Source organism: Podarcis muralis, chromosome 3 (genome assembly GCF_964188315.1).
Source record: "Podarcis muralis chromosome 3, rPodMur119.hap1.1, whole genome shotgun sequence".
NCBI classification, from domain to species: Eukaryota; Metazoa; Chordata; class Lepidosauria; order Squamata; family Lacertidae; genus Podarcis; species Podarcis muralis.
In genome coordinates, this window is record NC_135657.1 from 120294751 (window position 1) to 120313803 (window position 19053).

Consider the following 19053-nt stretch of genomic DNA (forward strand, 5'->3'; position numbering starts at 1 on the left):
TTCCAGTCAGGCTGGGATTCACATTTATGAAATTTCATCTCTAATCTCAGATAAAGTGTTGCTGATTATGGTTACTTAGTGGTGAAAGAAGTGCATTCCATACATTCCCAGAAACACCTTAGCTATTTTCACATTTTCAAAACATAGTATTTAAGCAAGAAGATGAGTAATGCTGCTTCCGCCAAAACACAACTATTTATGGGACAGAAAGCCTCTATAGCTTTACCTCAGACAACCACAGACATTGTCTGGCCTTGGTCAAATCTCTTTCTGTCAGCCTCAGTTCTAAGTCTGTACTTGGGAATTATAAGTAACATGCATGCTGTCTTTAAAGATTTTCTGCCATGGCCTGATCATCTAGCCGCAAACAAGTCATTTCTCTCCTCCCTATTAAGGGGGGGGGCAAAGGGAGGGATTGGGGTGGGGTGGAAGGGGGTGAGACAAATGTGAAGAGCTGAGTTGTGCTTCAAGCATCACCACTTTTGGGAAGACACCAGCTGCCACTGCCCATAGAGAAGGGAGAGGAGAAAGTTTTTTCAGTCCACTGCCGGTGTACAATTTAAAACACCTCCAAGCTATATATCAGAATTAAGTGATTTTAGATTATGGTTGCTTCATAAAATATGTCAGATTCTTTGATAATAAATTAACAAAATGCCTATTCAAATTAATTTTGAAGCCAACCACCTTCCCCCTTCCACTTGGAGGCTGCCACACGTAAATTACACATGCTGAAATCAATTAAGCCTTTTAATCAGCACCAGTTCCTTAGCTCAACACAGCTCTTGACATTAAACAGATCTACTTATCATTTGGTTGCTGGACTGCCATACTGAACTTTTATAAATAATTTGAAAGGAAAAACACAAGGCTAAATGGAGTTCCCAAGTAAGTAAATATTTTTGGGTGTCTAAAGTTATCTGCATGAGGAATATATTTTCCATTTGGTATATACAGTTTGTATGCTGAATACTCCCCAAAGAAATACATTTATTTATTTATTTATTTATTTATTTATTTATTTAAAATATATTTTTATTAAATATTTCTTGGTTTACAAAAGTATGTGCAATGTCTCTTTTTCAAGTTGCGTTTTCTGCAGATCAGTTTCATTTGTTGAGACATTAGTGTTACATTAGGAAGAAAAGGGGGGAAGAGGTGGAGGGGGGAATGGTGAGAGGGGTGGGGTCGGGGGGCAATGCTTCTATTCTACTTAGCATATGTGCGGGGTTTTGTCTCAGCATCACTTGTGTGGGTTCTCTTTACTATTTGCTTGTCTTCCTTCGGTGGTGAGAGAGGTTGGGGTTGGCCTAGGGTGTGGTTGTTTGTGATTGGCTGTGGTGAACTTTCTTTTTGTGTGTGAGTGGGGTGTGTGTGTGTGTTTGGATCAGGTTAGCCAGATTGATTTGTATGCTGTTGGTGGATTCTTGTCACTGTCTTGTTGGGCTGTGTATGTGATGAAGGGTAACCATACCGGGGTGAAGGCGTCTTCTTCTGTTTGTCCCCGTGTCAGTTTAGTTTGTTGGTTAGTTTTTCTAATAAGGCTGTTTGATACCATTGGTCCATGCTTACTCCTGACAGGTCTCTCCAGCATCTGGCTATGATGCTTCTGACTGCTGAGAGTAGGTGGGTTATGAGTTCCTTGTGTTGTGAGTGGCATTATTGTCTTGGAAGATGTTTAGTAGGGCCAGTTCTGGAGTGACTTCTAATATTTGCTTAGTTATTTTGCATATTTCTTGTATGATTGATGTCCAGAAGAGTTGGATTTTAGGACATTCCCACCACATGTGGAGGTACATGCCTGTGGAGGTGCATCCTCTCCAGCATTTTTGTGAGGTTCCTGGGTGTATTAGCATTAGTTCCTGTGGTGTTAGGTACCACCTGTAAGTGAGTTTCAGAGTGAGTTCTTTTCTTTTTGCTGATATGGATTTAAAGGGAGTTTTAGACCAGAAATACAATTTATTTACAAGTTTACCTACCTTCAAGAAGATCATCTTCTTCAATGCCTTTGACAACTTTAGATTTGTAGTCTCGGAAAAACATATATTTAAGTAGCCTTCTAAGCTTTTTCTAGGGAGAAAGAAGAGTGCTAATTACAATGGACACAAACACTGCCTGCCAGAGTAAGAAACATAGCTCCAACTGAGAGACACAGCCGCTACCTTAGAACACACACATAAAATTACAAACACACTCATTGATATAATCAAAGTTGGAGGGTGCACAGAAAGGCGTCATTAGGTTGCCAGTGCCAAAGTCTGTTGGCTTCAGTGTTCCTTGGTGTACTTTAAAAGTGGAAGATCTATTAATAAGCAGGATTTAGAGAATAGCGTGCTTTTGAAAAGAAAATTACCTGTAATTTTGGTTTAGAAAAAAAATTGCATGCACTTGCACAAGTCCTCTGTTTAACTTAAGTACATTCACCTAGTATTTTCACATGGCAAAGTCTGCCAATCAGTTCATTGACAAACTATATGCGACAATGATCATGTCATTAAAAAGCACACTGTGGTCATTCATTTAACAGTAGGAGTGGTAGGGGATTTTCATTGGGACTGTAGCACATGGGAGAAGGCTTAACTCTTCATTCTCCAGCCACATTCCATATTAAAATGGCAATGTGTGTGTGTGTGTGACATTCTCCCAAATTTGTTTTCATGTGCTGCTTGCCCCAGGTCCTACTCAAAGCACCAAGCAATTGTGTCTCATAACTTTGATTAAAATAGGCTCCAGAATTGCATAAATGAACACATCTGAGCACCTTTTATGCACTGGGGGGGAGGGGGGAGAGATATAATCTTCCAACTGGGATAGCTCAGATGGTAGAATATAAGGCTCTTAATCTCAGGGTCGTGGGTTCCAGCCCCACGTTGGGCAAAAGATTCCTGCATTACAGGGGGCTGGACTAGATGACCCTTGGGGTTCCTTCCAAAGCTAATGTTCTCTAATTCTCTGATCTGTTTTGCATGCTTAAAGCAAGATCTGGACTATTTAGGAACTGTAAATGGGAAAGTATTGATGTCAAGAAGCTGAAGAATCGAGGATGCTTTAAACTCTTGGCAGATCAGAAAGGACTATCTGGGCTGTGCAGCTAGGTGCTTTCCCACAAAGAAATAATTTATCTGGATGGAATTACATTTCATTTGTACAATCTGAAACAAATGTACAATATGAAGCGAGATGCAGAATAATTAGTTATAATAAAATTCTGTCTATAAATACTTTATATTTATGGTAGCCATATCTTTTAACAGAATATTTTTTCCAACCATTATTTTAATAGTTGCATTTAATAACTGTACCTTATCTTTGCGCATCAAAAAAATAAGATCTTCTGCAGAGATTACTCTTGCTCCTCTCATTTGAGAAACTTCAGAGGCTTGTTGTAACTGTAAACAAACAGGCAGGACAAGAAGAGTGATAACAGCACTAGCATTTGTTTGAAGGTGCTTACTGAAATTCATTAGACATAAAATATAGCCATATACAGAAATTATGGCTTGGGGAGACCTCAAAATTCCAGGCCAAAGCATGATTCCTCAGTAACAAAATAAAACACCAGCAAAATTACAAACTCCTTCTTCGTTATCTGTTTGGGATTTTCTGATTTGCCAGCTGCTATTGCAACATTTCATTTTGGGTCTTTACCTCAAGGAAAATTCATGGTATCCTACAAGCAATCATAGTGTGTGAAACATCCTGTAACATGGAAGGGAAGAATCTAGCTTTTGCATCAATAGGGCAAAAAAAAAGAGAAATGTAATGTTTATAGAATACCCACAAATACACTACTACAACCCAATGCTAACTTTCCTCCCTCTCCCCCCCCTCTCTCTCTCACACACACACACTTACATTTTAAAAAAATTCAAAGGATACCCTCTTTGAGTGCTGATGCTAAGAACCCCTCCATTGTGGCACAAGGTCATTGTTGGCATCCATCTTTCTCAAGAGACAATGGAGTGCTTTTCTGGGGGTTATGTCAAACCACTGTGTTAGCAGCACCAGTGAACTTCCCGAGGCTCAAGCCCGGGCAGTGTGTCTGGAGATATTGGGCTGCCTGGACACCAAGGCTCCCCTCTTGGCCTCTCTGATGTGGTCCAAAGGAAAGCGGAGCAGGACGTTTGCCACCAGCTTGGCTGCAGGAGTTGACACATCTAAAACACTTCTATATGCCAAGAGTAAGTTTGTAAAGTTCAATCCTGCTTCTTTTTGTCCAGGCAATGCTCATTCCCCAATGGCTTCTTTCCTGTAAGGACTCTCTCTCTCTCTCTCTCTCTCTCTCTCTCTCTCTCTCTCTCTGTGTGTGTGTGTGTGTGTGTGTGTGTGTGTGGATTTAGGAAGATGAAAGATGCAAAATGAACAATGGGTGCTGGTGGAGACTTAATTTTTGGAAAGCCTAAGCTATGTTAAAATTTACTTTCACATCTGTAAGATGAAACAATAAATAGAAATAATCTCTCTCTCTCTCTCTCTCTCTCTCTCTCTCTCTCTCTCTCACACACACACACACACACACACACACACACATATATCTTACCTTTCACAAAATGCACCTGAAAACAATTTTAAGAAATTCTAACCTTCATATGCCAATGGTTTTACTCTGGTAGTGGCTGAATAAGTATATTATTAATCTAAGATCTCATGCTGGTATGACTTGAAATAGGCCTATTCAGAAGTTAAAAAGATCAACAAAAACAGTAGCTGTTTCTAATATGGAAGTGGGGTGGGGGCAAGCTTTCAGTTTTGGCAAGTTTTCAGCAGGAAAAAGATTCAGTCAATAAATCATAATACTGGACTGCATTATTTTTCCCCAAGTCTAATCACATGCACACAAAATGTGGACTGTATCTGGTATGCACAACACAAAACATACTGCACACAAAAAAATTCACATTATTTCCTTTGAAATGCTCAGGAGGCCTTTGCAGCTACAAAGACAAGAGAACTTTCAGGAATTCAGAAGTCACAGTAACATAATCTTCCTTGAAACTGAACTGGAAAGTATAAGAATGTGAAAAATGATAGTTCTCTTTCTTTGGCACAGAAAAGTGGCTTCTTATTCTGATTAGTTTAAGGATACACAAGGTACTTAAATTTCCAGCATAAAGTATAGAAAAGCTGGGTAAAATTATAATACAAAGAACAGGATGAATACCTCATTGGTGTAATTTGGATGAACCCAGAGGACTTACATCCAGCATGCATTTACTCAATAAGCGCTGAGAAAATTGATGTTAGTATGCTGATAATACAACACATCTTTTTCAAATTTCGCACAGATCTACAGAAGCCTTCAAACGAAAGAGATAATATAAAGCTCTGTTGGATAGAAGGTAACACAATTTTAATACACTGCGGCCACAACACAATACATAGTAGGGTGTGCTTATGGCCACTATTTTAGTACACCTGTGTGTATCTGTGGCCACAGGGAGCCAAGCAACACGACTGTGATTTAGGCCACTTCATTCCATTAGACAAGGGCTGCAGGCAGACCTACATGCCTTCTATGTTTTATGTGTAAAATCCAGCTTCCTACAGATGCACATGCAGATGACGGAGAAGGGGCTTCTCAGTGTGTGTGATATCAGGATGGGGCCATTTGTTGGCCTACATGGGAATGTTTGATGAGGTACTCTATATATGGTACTCTTAATATTTTTAAAATAAATATTTTTAAAAATTGTATCACCAGTTTCTTGAAAACATGAATTAAAGGGGCCTAATTCTGGTGAAAGTGAAATTATTGGTGAAAACAGCACGTCACAGTAGTCAGAAAATGGAATGCCTGTGTTTTGGGGCCATGGGCCAATTTGGAAACAGCTGGTTAATACAGTGGTACCTCTGGATGCAAACGGGATCCGTTCCAGAGTCCCATTCGCATCCTGAAGCGAACGCAACCCACGTCCGCGCGTCTGCGGGTCGCGTTTCGCCGCTTCCACGCATGACGTCATTTTGACCGCCTGCGCATGCGACGAAACCCGGAAGTAGCAGGCAACCCGAAAATACTCATCCCAAAGCTACTTTAACTCAAAGTATGACTGTGCCACGGCCAACTAGATGCCTGTGGGAAACCAGGACGCAGGTTGTTGACCTCCTATCTCCCAGCACTTTAGAGCACGTGTGGGAAACCTGTGGGCCTCCAGATGTTCTTCAGCTCCCATCAGCCCCAACAGTCAGGGATGATAAGAGTTGTAACCCAACATCTGGTAGATCCGGACCCGCTCAGAGGTCCAGAGTGGCCCATACAACTTCCAATTTATGAAGCCCCTTGTCATAATAAAATAATTGCCAACATATACCAGTATCTATATCAGTTAACAAATAAATTATGTATTTTAACAATCACACTTCTTAATTGCTTACTGTTGCAGCTCCAGCCTGAGAGACTGGACCAAAATTTGCAGAATGCTCATAAAAAGAAGAATTTGTGAAACTTATGAAATTCCAAAGCCACCCCCTTCCCTCAACTGGTCATGGGGTGGGACACAGCCTTGACTTAGAACAAGGAGAAATACAGTGGTACCTCGGGTTACGTACTTAATTCGTTCCGGAGGTCCGTACTTAACCTGAAACTGTTCTTAACCTGAAGCACCACTTTAGCTAATGGGGCCTCCTGCTGCTGCCGCGCCGCTGGAGCACAATTTCTGTTCTCATCCTGAAGCAAAGTTCTTAACCTGAAGCACTATTTCTGGGTGAGTGGAGTCTGTAACCTGAAGCGTATGTAACCTGAAGCATATGTAACCTGAGGTACCACTGTAGTAACATTTACATTGTGAAAGGATGGTGAGAAAAAACAAAGGAACTTGCTGAACGGTGTTTCCTCTTTACTGCAACCGCAAAAAATATGTAATGAAATCTATTATGCAATTACACTGGATCAAACAACAGGAAAGAAAAGGAATACTAAAGCCAAAGCAACCCCATAAGAATAAATTATTGTACTACTTTTTCGTTCAGGTTCTAACATATGAAATAAAATTGTCCAAGCAACTTAGGATCAAACTATCAAGAAGCTAGTTCAGATGTCTTTTTCAATAAGCAGGATACATACAACTTTCATTTTAAAAGTTCATCAAGCTAATTCCCAAGAGTGAAATATAAGACACATCACTACCTTGAGGCCCTTCATTATTTTAAGACAGAACCACAAAAAACCCTGTGCCTCAGTGTTGTTACACACTAGCTTTTAAATTCATTTTTCCTGTTCAACTTCCACAGAGAAGTCTGTGTGTTTTTAGCCTATGAAACCTAGTCCCATCACATGTGGATATCTGCAAAGGAACCCCAGCATGGGAGCAACTTCTTTTGCCTATGCATGGACTCCACGTGATCCGTAGCACCATGCAACTGTGTGTCCTCTTGCATGTGCAGCTGCTTACATGTTGGAGTTCCTTGGCAGAGGCTTCCTTGCCAGAACTACGCCTGAGGAAAGAGTGCCAGAGGCAGCGCTAGCAGTTCAGCCCTACTCCGGTCTCACCACGTGAGCGCACTACATGTGAATTAAAGCAAGGACACAATTTAATGAGCTCCTGATGGGCCACCGTACATGTGGGTTTCCCTTGCAAGTTTTTCACATTTGCCTTTCACCAAAAATGATTGGCTTAACAGTATTGTAATGGTCAATCTCGGCAATCATGGAAGTTACAGTTGAACAACAACTAGAAGGCCTCAGGCTCCCCATCTCTGCCCTAAAATCTCCTCCTTAAGCTTGGAGAGGGGGGTGCACTATTTTGTGCCTCTAACTTTCACAAGGAACCAGAAGTCTTTCAGGAAATGTTAGCATCTTTGATTGAAGTAATAACCTGCTCAGGTGTTATGTGTTCTAATTTGCTTAAGAACATTACCTGGTGTAATGGAAAATGGGCAACCTTTGATGATATATTATAGCCTTATTTTGGACTGGCACGAGGCAGCATGACCACAATGAAATAACAGGGTAGGCTCTTGGTCAACAGGCTTCCCCAAAACATTCACTCTCTTCAGGGACTTCTAAAGGGCACACTTGTGAAGAACTATAAATGGGTGATCAATAAAATCATGCTGCCTATAATGGAGCAGGAGGACTGAAGGTAAGGCATTGTACCTTGATCAGGATTTTTAAATAAATGGATAAGAAGTCTTTGTCTTTGCTACTCCCAGAACAGAACATGATGTTAAGGCCTTAATGGAATTTACAGACCAAATATAATGATTCCTTCCTTTTGTCCACTTTTCTTCTCTCTCTTTCTCCCTGCTCCTTGGTTTTCTCTCTCCTTAGGTATTTCTTTTTGTTTTCTCTTCTCCTTTTTTATATTAAATAGCTGTTTTATTTCAGTATATTATAAAAATATACTTTATTGATTTATTTATTTAGTCAATCAACAATTAATTATAAGAGGGGAAACGACATTTGGTAGGTGAGAGCAATATTTCTCAAACTGTGGGTGAGGGATCCCCAGCAGGCCTCAGCACTGCAGCCTACGAAGGAGGTCCTACTGTAGCTTTTGGTTGAACAGACCCCATCAGCAACAGCTCCAAATGGAGTAGCAGTAGTAGTAAACAACAACAACAACAAAGAAGAAAGCTGTTGTGGGAGGAGGAAGTGAATGTAAAAGGAGCAGGAAGGTTGGATGGGGGGGGGAATGGCAGTTGGGGGATGGGCATGGGAATGCAACTTAAGTGTGAAATGAAAGGAGGAGGAGAAATAATAGATGAGTGAAAATACTTTGAGAGGCACATGGGGGAAATCAGCAAATTCTGCCTAAAATGTCCTGGTGCCTCCAGAGCCAATATCTGTATGTAGGTTAATTTTCCAAAGAGGAATTATATATCAACAGAAAACCAACAGAGGGAGGTGTTTGAGTGAGTTCCTGAACCTCTTTTTCTAGAAAAATAGCATTGCATGTCATTTTGGTGAGAGAATGCAACACCCCTTCTCGTTCTCTTAGGATTTCTACTGAGACATGAAAAGAAACAAGGCAGTCCTGAGGAAAATGGAGCAGCAAAAGCAATAGGGCAACGTGGGGCCTTTAAAGGTAAAACAAAAAACAAAGGCCAGCACTTAGAATTAATCACAATTGAAAAAACAATGATTACAAAAGTCGCTGGTATTGGTGTTCTCTGTTCAGTCTGCCTGCTCCACTTAATACCCACCTAAGTCATATTCTGGGAACAAGCGCAACTTCCAAGCTGTGTTCAGTTCAGAAAATGCATCATAATAATCTAACCTCAAAGTAATTAGGAAATGAGTGCCTGAGGAGATTATTATTATCTCATTTATTGAAGAAAGGGAGAAGATGGCACCCCAGCAGAAGGTGCTCAAAGGTCCTCCTGGCTACCGTCTGTTTCTGGCCCACCCAGAAGGAAGGTGAGATCCAGGAGTCTCCCAAATCCATAAGCCTGATTATTGGGGGGGGGGGGGGGGAGTGCACTGTGCATTGCATGTTGGGTCATTTTACAGCAGGCAACTACTGTGCACTGGAGCCAATCGCTCCCATTCAGAGGTTCTGGCGCTGCCTGCTTGCCTACCATACTGATCTGTTGCCTGCAGGGTGACAGGCCATAAGCAGTAGAAGCAGTAGAATTTTATAGTATTCGCTGCTTTTTAAATTTTATAGTATTCACTGCTTTTTAAAGCTGCTTCTTTGTTATTAATAAAGCTTGGAATTGATGGTGGTGACTCAAGTGGTTTGAAATGGTGACACAAAGGTTGTTTGTCACACACAACCTTTTTGTCACCATTTCAAACCACTTGAGTGGGGGGGGCGGGGGGAGAGAGAAAGAGAGGGAGAAACAATGCAGGAAGAGATAATTGCCAACTGCTCTCAGAAAAAGTGTTCAGCTTTTCTACCACCATGCTTTTTGGGTGTGTTTGTTTTAGAAATCATCTTAGCAAATTGGCATGAATGCTGCATCGTTGCTTTCATTGTTCTGTATGCTTCTGTTTTGTTTTGTTTTGATTTGATTTGATTCTTTTCCAAATTGAGAAGAGTCACAACAGCCCCTAAATTGTTTTAAAGGGAGAAATTGATGCTTTGGAATTCTGGTGCTGGAGGAGACTCTGGAGAGTCCCATGGACTGCAAGAAGATCCAACCTCTCCATTCTGAAGGAAATCAGCCCTGAGGGCTCACTGGAAGGACAGATCCTGAAGCTGAGGCTCCAAGACTTTGGCCACCTCATGAGAAGAGAAGACTCTCTGGAAAAGACCCTGATGTTGGGAAAGATGGAGGGCACAAGGAGAAGGGGACGACAGAGGACGAGATGGTTGGACAGTGTTCTTGAAGCTACGAACATGAGTTTGACCAAACTGCGGGAGGCAGTGGAAGACAGGAGTGCCTGGCGTGCTCTGGTCCAGGGGGTCATGAAGAGTCGGACACGACTAAATGACTAAACAACAACAACAAAATTGCATGACTTAATGATCTGTCTTGAAAAAACAGCAACAAACAATACATACCAGTTAAGGACATCAAAAGTGAGCACTGATTTGGCTGCCTAACCCCCCCCCCCCCATGATAGATGGAAGAGAACATATTAAAAGATAATTCTCTGCAAGGTTGTATTTTGTTTTTTTCTCCTTCCTCCCCCATACTTTGCTTAATGAGGTTACTTTCTATAAGTTTTGATAATTACCTTCTGTTGGTTTCAAGAAAACATTTCATGTAATAATAATAAAAATAATAAAAAATTGCTTTCACAGGCTTGCTGAGCAGATTGATTTTCTCTGGTGAAGAAAGTTCCAATATATAGATTTCTGGTTTGAATGTTTAGAGAATTTGTAGGTATGTAGGTACTAGTCTGGGATGCGGGCGGCGCTGTGGGTTAAACCACAGAGCCTAGGACTTGCCAATTGGAGGGTCGGCCGTTCGAATCCCCGTGACGGGTTGAGCTCCCGTTGCTCAGTCCCTGCTCCTGCCAACCTAGCAGTTCGAAAGCACGTCAAAGCGCAAGTAGATAAATAGGCGGGAAGGTAAACGGCGTTTCCGTGCGCTGCTCTGGTTCGCCAGAAGCGGCTTAGTCATGCTAGCCACATGATCTGGAAGCTGTACACTGGCTCCCTCGGCCAATAAAGCGAGATGAGCGCCGCAACCCCAGAGTCGTCCATGACTGAACCTAATGGTCAGGGATCCCTTTACCTTTACTTAGGTACTAGTCCACTTCACTTAACTCAAATGGGATTGAAAGGCAGGGAAACCAAATGGCTGCTCCACAAACCAATTTAGCTGCTTTGCTTGTATTTTACAGCAGCACCCTTACTATGTCTACTCAGAAGTAAGCCCTATTGAAATCAGTGGGACTTACTTCCAGGTAAGAGGGGATAGGATTGCATCTTTAGCCTACTGGGAGTGATGCATAGCCCAGAATAATTCCACTGGAGTTCAAAGGGACTACAGTGGTACCTTGGGTTACAGAAGCTTCAGGTTACAGACTCCGCTAACCCAGAAATAGTACCTTGGGTTAAGAACTTTGCTTCAGGGTGAAAACAGATATTGCGCGGCGGCAGTGAGAGGCCCCATTAGCTAAAGTTGTGCTTCAGGTTAAGAACAGTTTCAGGTTAAGAACAGACCTCCAGAACAAATTAAGTTCTTAACCCGAGGTACCACTGTACTCAGTTATTTTTTTACTCTCAACTTTGTAACAATAGGATCAACAAAACGACGCTTCCTCGGGTCCAAAATTATACTTCTGAAATGGAGAAAGCTCTGGCTAACAAGGTCTGGGTTTTTGTGTGGAAGGGTTCTGAGAGCTATTCAGTACCAGTACTCAAAATAAATTTCTGAGGTTATAATTATTTAATTCCAAGTAGAAAATCAGAATCCTGTGGCGAATTAAAGACTGGCAGAAGTTTTCATGGACTCACTTGCTTTGCCAGTTTGCAAGAACATAAAGGAGAACTTATAAGGTCAGAGTTGAGTGGCAATGAGATTTTAAAAATCCAGGCAGTGATAATCAGAGTTTACTTGTACTTTCAATAGGCAGTCCTTTTATAGTAGCAGACCGGTGATAACTGGTGGGGCCAAGAGGAAGGGGCCTGGTTTGTGCCCAAAGAAACCTGGAGCAGGCCCTGCTCACACTCCTTTATCTATCCTCCCTCCAGACAAGTGAAAAGCATGATCAGAGTTGATTCCAGAGGACTGGCCTGGGAGAGAGAAGCTCCTGGGGCTGAGGTGCCTTTGGCAGTATTTTGAGTTGTATCCATGAAAATTATGGCTGATGTGGAAAAAAGCTTCTCTCTCTCTCATGAGATTATAACACAGGGTCATCCAACTATAGAATTCGCCACAAGATGTAGTAGTTGTTCTCTTTTATGGTTATACTGCGCAAACTGCCCTGAGGTTTTTATAAAGGGTGATAAACAAATGAAACACAGGTAGCCGCCAACTTCAATGGCTTCCAAATAGGACTGGACCATTTAATAGAGAAGAAAGCAGTCACTGGCTCCTAGTCACGACACCTCGGAAGATGCGCTGCTGGTAGTCCTATGCGGCTGTGCGCCTCGGAAGGCATGTGCTGCTCATGCTGCTTGTGGGCAGAGAGAGTGGGCTGCCCCTGGGAGAACAGAACGCTGGACTTGGCAGGACTGTGGTCTGATCCAGCAGGGCAAGATTAGACAGGGCAAGCACCACCGCAACACATCATCTGCCAGGAGTCACAAGCCTTTGTTCTGAGATGAACATCAGCTCTTGTAAATCTCACTGAGGTGGCACAACATGTCTTGTTAACTCTCGGGTGATAGAACAGCACATTGCCTTATGAACACGCGCAAGAGATACACTATCTGATCATCCGCTAACTGGTGAAATAAAAAAGCCTTACTGTTCCAGGGCTTTGACAGTTGCTTTTGTACCATTGCATGAATGTTCAAATTGTGTGCACATACCAGGCCTTTTATTTTAAATTAGTTGGTACCGCAGAACATGCTGGGAGAAAAACCCAGCCAGATGAGATAGAACTGGCTGGAGATAAAGCTGCAGTGTGCGTATTAAGGATGAGAAATGCCCTCGGCTATTTGCTCGGTGTGGTATTTATGAGCAAGACTTGGCTTTCCTGAGAGAAAGTTTACAACAAACAGCAAGGTTAATCGTTCCCAAAGCATTTTCAGAATTTCCAAATATTTACCTTAGAGAACCATATTTGTCACTTTCTGTTCCAACAGACACATTTGAGCAATGACAGACTTTTTGTGGGCTTTGATTTATACTACTTACTGTTTTCAAACTGAAATGGGAAATCTTGATTGTTTACTATCATGAAATAACATTAGCACTGCATAAATAGGTGTCCTAGGGTATAAATTTAAGTCAGTGTGACAACAGAGTCTCCTAAGGATAATTCTCTACTTGCTCAATTAACATCAAATGGAGGAATCGTATACAGGCACACATTTTAGTCCCTTCCATTTCAATTCCCCTCCATCTGTTCCAACTACCTGATCCCACCTCCTGAAACATTCACTCTAACCCCCAAGGAGACAGAAGAAAAAGCGTGAGGGGAGAGAGAGGGACAGACAGAAGAGGAACAGGACAAACTAGATAATTTGGTAGTGGGGAAAGTGCATCTTTCCCTTTGAAAAATCAGCAAAGCAAAGGGATTCAGCTCAGAAGCAGATCACGCCGGCTTTTTTGGTAGACAGTGATAAATAACGCCGGGTAGCAGGGCTGGGGAAACTCTTGGTCAGAGTAGACAATACTGGACAAAGTGAGAATAAAGTAGTTTAATATGTTCATATATAATGTCCTAATCACGCTAAAAATTAGAATTGGCAATTGGAGGTGTACTAAGAGCCTCTAAATGAACCATAAACAAATATTTAAACAGGAATTGCTCTAATTATATGACAGTTCCCCATAATATTCCCAATAATATTTCTCACACTACATTTTAGTCAATAACACTGTGCATTTCTCTGGCAAGTCTTCATTGCTGAATTTAATAAATGCTGCATGTAAAATTTTTAATATGCTTTTATTATAATGTTTACATTTTAGTCTGCACCTAAAAATGTGCTTATTGCAGCACACTGCATGAATAAATGGACAATTATTTCTCAGAAGCATGTAAAAATATGTAGTGATGTCAGCAGTATTAAATTCAAGTGCCAAGTTAGGAAACAGCTACATTTAGTTCAACTTTAAAAAATCAATATTATACTAATTTTAATAAGAGGGGAAAGATTTACTTTATTTTTAGTTCAGACATGCAGTCATGTGCAAGGTAACTCAATACCCACTGTAAAAAAGAGGAACTATGAAAATGTTTTACAGCTGGTTTTAATCAGCTTCCTTTGTTTAACATTAGAAACTAACCTCCAGAAGACATATACAAGCTGCACATCCTACAGGTAATAGCATCCAGATGGGATGCTCTTATTGAACATCATGCTCAATATCATAAAGAATATACTGTGAAACAAGCACCTTGGCCTAGACCTTGAAGTTGACTTGCTCCTGGTAATGCTGCAGCTCTTTTCTTCACATACACAGAAAATACGCTGAAGCAAAGAGGCATTTGACTCACACCACGTCCAAGCAGTTTTCTGCAGTGGCACCTTTTAACTTTCCAATGATGTCCTTATTTCTCTAGTGAAACTATTGCCAATATTTGCGTGTGTCCCCTACCCACAAGCCAAAGTGCTGTGGATGTACATTGCAGCATGTTATCTTGCTCCTTTTCTGGATCCATTCCCAGCTCTTGATGGTGGATTATCTTCATCTGAAGAATGATAGGAGAAATGGCATTGCTAGGCAGCTCACCAGTTTCTGACACTCTGGGCAACTCAGTTCTTCTGCCTCGCAGGGGCTCAGGCGATCCAGGTGTCTACCATTGCCAATTGTTCTATGGGAACTGTCCTGTGGGATTCCTCAGAGCTCCACCTTTCACCTTGTATTATTTAAAACCTATTAAACTGAAATGGAGGAGGGGCCGTTGCCTTCCTCATGTTGGAGAAGGAAGATCTGAAGCAGGGAGCCTCCTCCTCACATATATAGGTTCCTTGTGCGGCTTAGAAGCCTGGTCACGAATGATTATATATCACACAGGGAGCCTACACATGGAGACCAGGCTTCTTACTTTAATCTGATCTGTCCCTCTCAGATGTATGAACTGCAGGGGGACTGGGGGACAGAGATGCAGCAGAAGTGGCAGGCCTGCAAGCACTGCCCCCCCCCCAACCATAGCTGCATGGGGATGAATCAATGCTCAAGTAGGAGTCTATGTTTCTTCACTCTGATATCCCAGATGCAATGGTCCCAGCTATGCGGCAGTGCCTAGAAATTATGACAGGCTGGATAACTACTAACTTAAGTCCATTTATTTCAGTGAGTCCACTCTGTTTACAACTTAGTCAGATATTACCTAGAACTGGGGGGGGGGGGGGGGAGAGAGAGAGACCAACACTTGAGAACAGATTAATAAAAGCAGGCAATAAGGAATGTAAACAAAGTTTATTTGTAGCTTGGATATTTGGAGATTCTGATTATGAGTTTTTATTACACTGGTCATCGGGAGGAGGGTGGGGGGCTGCTGGGAATAAGAATTTAGCAGAAAATCTCAGAAGCTTTTTAAAGTTTGAGCCATCATAGATTGAGAATGGAAGGGACAAAGAAAAGACAATGGAGATGTTCTGAAGCTTTTAAAATGGGGTTTCACCTCATGTACATATTTTAGCAGATACATTACATTAATTAGATACAATGTACCTTGTCTTGAGTTTCATGATGGAAGAAAGGTCAAATATACCGGTAATTGTGCTAAAATATTCTTTTAATGAACAACTTCTGACTACAATCTGTTTCCAGGGCAGCTGTTTACCAGCTCCATCTGGTACGTAGGCTGAGACCTTAACTGCCTGTGGACTGTCTCGCAAGAGTGGTGCATGCTCTGGTTATCTCCCGCTTGGATTACTGCAATGCGCTCTATGTGGGGCTACATTTGAAGGTGACCCGGAAACTGCAATTAATCCAGAATGCGGCAGCTAGACTGGTGACTGGGAGCAGCCGCCAAGACCATATAACATTGGTCTAGAAAGACCTACATTGGCTCCCAGTACGTTTCCGAGCACAATTCAAAGTGTTGGTGCTGGCCTTTAAAGCCCTAAACGGCCTCGGTTCAGTATATCTGAAGGAGCGTCTCCACCCCCATCGTTCTGCCCAGACACTGAGGTCCAGCTCCAAGGGCCTTCTGGCAGTTCCCTCGCTGGGAGAAGCCAAGTTACAGGGAACCAGGCAGAGGGCCTTCTTGGTAGTGGCGCCCGCCCTGTGGAACACCCTCCCAGCAGATGTCAAAGAGAACAACAACTACCAGACTTTTAGAAGACATCTGAAGGCAGCCCTGTTTAGGGAAGCTTTTAATGGTTGATGTATTACAGTATTTTAATATTTTTTTGGAAGCCGCCCAGAGTGGCTGGGGAAGCCCAGCCAGATGGGCGGGATATAAATATATTATTATTATTATTATTATTATTATTATTATTATTATTATTATTATTACAATTTCTCTGGGTTCCTTTGCTGCACATGCAGTAACTAAGCACAAGGGACACACAGTTTCCTCTTGTGGCACCACCAAGGTTATGGAACTCGCTCTCAAGGAAGGCCCACTTGGCTCCATCTCTGCTCACTTTCTAGTGAGCTATAAACACACAACTCTTTCAGGGGGAGCTGGGGGTTATTGTGCTTATTTCTCAAGTTCTTTAAAAATAAAATTGGTAGGTTTATATTGAAGAGTTAAAAGCTTGGCAGCTTGATCTAGCTAGTCCCAACCCCCAAGCCTGTTATGCCCCATTCACACGTCACTAGCATTGCTCCGAAAGGTAAGTAAATAAAAAAATACAGAGCTCCCATCGGAAAAGGGAAAAAAGTTTTTTTATTTACAGTTTCTTATTAATTAACAAGGAGGGCTTTTGATTCTGAGCCTTCATGGTGGAAGCTTGCTTTATGGCTGCATTGTGCAGGGAAAGGAACGAAAAGGGAGAACAATAGGAAGTGGCAGAACTTGATGGGAAACTGCAAAGTGCCTTTTCCCTATCTGCCCTGTGCTTACTGAATAAAGCTGTTTATATCCAGCAGGACTAAGAGTGTTAAATTATGACTGCTTTTTATTTTTAGCTGTCCATGTTTACAATTCGTAGATGTAATTATTACAATGTGAATTTTCATTTTATTGGCTGCTCTGAGTATTTCCCTGGCTCAGAAAAGTTGGATAAAAATATTTTGCTTGTGTCAGCATTCTAGTAGTAGAGGTGGCACAAGAAAGAGAGGAGAGAAGGAAGATGTTTCACTCTAGCAATGAACCTTGCTAAGCTATTTTATACTAAATCTGTGAGAGCATTGACTGAATGTATAATTTATTTATTTTTTAAATACTGAAAGGAATAAAAATATCAAGGTTAATACATGGAGGCCCTTCCAGGATATATTCTGCTCCCGAATATATGCTAGTTTAATTGTGTCCCTTTTAATTTCCTCAGCTGATTTGGCTGAATTGTCAAGTAATTGTCCTACTGAAAGAAGAAAGAGGGATAATATTTCAAATAACTTTGTTAATCTCCTTAGTCTCTTAAGAGAGAACCCTTTTCAGTATCAAATTTTATTGCATTCTTAGAATTTACAAATTGATTGGCTGCTAAGTTTAGCCTAGTTGTCTTTTCCAGTTAGAAACCTTCACACAACAGAAGAAAGGCATCATATTTAACTTGACATGCAACAAATGAATGAAAGTTCGTTTTGCTGATGCGGTTTCCCCCCTTCCCCTTCGTGCTCCAGGTGCAAGAGGCTGCTGAAATTGCTGCGCCAGGCAGTTATTTTAAAGCAATTTTTGGTTCAGTGTTTTATCAAGCCCAGGAGTAAAATATTCTGGTACTACTGCAGTTTCACAAATCTCCTTTTAAAGTTAGAGCTCTGAATAATTATGAATATAATTATAATAAAAGGGCCCAAAGTAACCATAAGACATTTCATAACATCAAGCGGAATGTTTTGGAGCAATCTAAATAGGTTTGATTTCTACATTGCGCTTCGTTGTGCTGTTGCTCTGCAGCAGGGATGGCCAGCGTGTCCCGGACCCTTGGCCAGGCAGGCTGGGCTGAAGGGCAGGCAGAGGCCCAACAACCGGAGAGGCAGAAGCTAGCAAGCTCGGCTCCACAGCAGGCAGAACGCAGAAGAGAGCGGCAAAGAGAGGCGAGAGAAAGCTGTGTTCATTTACTGCCTAATGGACTGATTCAAGGAAAAAGCTAATAATGGAAATGATATGTCTCACACGTGGGGGAGGGATCTGCATTGGACTTTAATTCCCTTTTAACTAGTACTGGGTGCCCTACCATGACCCAGAAGGAGGCACCCGCGCCTGCCTCCCAGGGAGTCATCCGGCAGGGGGCTTGGGCACGTTGCCTGCATGTGCCGCCACTGGCTTCCCCTGCACGGCTTTCCCACGAGATTTCCCACTCCAGGGCCTGCCAGCGTCGTCAGCAGCCTTGCCCAACACCAGTGGATTCCTTTCCACAGGCACAGCCAAATATTACTACATATAATACAGACTTTTATTTACTCAGTGTTATCAGAGGCAGATATTCAACCTTGGGGACAAAATAAAAGTATCGCTCTTAAGTGGCCCATAATAGTAATAGTATAACTGCTTCTCTCCCCACACCTTCAGCACTCCATTATGGAACTCGGCTTCCTTATGCACCATTTATATTTTTTTCCCCTTTTGAGGAAATTCAGATGAATCTGTACCAGCAATACATAGGACTTAATTTTTTTTACACTCATGAACAGTATTTTTTTGAGAAATAATGGAGTTTTTCTTTCAGTGTAGGTGAGCAAATCAGTAAGCCGTGTAATTATGGTGCACTTTTAAAGGGTGAGATGGAGCATTGTTTAGAGTACGCTATTACCTTAGCCATGCCAGCAACTCATTAGCAAGAAGCTCAGAAATAGTGAACACTAGGTGTCAGTGTAAGAAATGGAAAAATACCAAAAACCTGTTGTTTCCAATCAGGTGGATAAGCTAAAAAACCAGAACCAGCTGTGACCACATTTGCTTGTAACTGCATAATACTGTTAACA

At 41.8% G+C, this 19053-nt stretch overlaps 1 protein-coding gene across 7 annotated transcripts in view; it reads right to left on the minus strand.

Moving 5' to 3' along the window:
- Positions 1-19053, minus strand: part of SUPT3H (SPT3 homolog, SAGA and STAGA complex component) — a 282179-nt gene that overhangs the window by 130188 nt on the left and 132938 nt on the right. For all 7 annotated transcript variants that reach the window (XR_013392431.1, XR_013392432.1, XM_077926605.1 and 4 more), the window contains 2 exons: positions 3303-3389; positions 1980-2070 (listed from right to left, as the gene is read on the minus strand). Coding sequence is in view for 5 of the 7 variants with exons in the window: in XM_028721868.2 (XP_028577701.1) it covers positions 1980-2070; positions 3303-3389 (178 nt within the window). In the remaining 2 variants the exon portion in view is untranslated. The remainder of the gene's footprint in view (positions 1-1979; positions 2071-3302; positions 3390-19053) is intronic.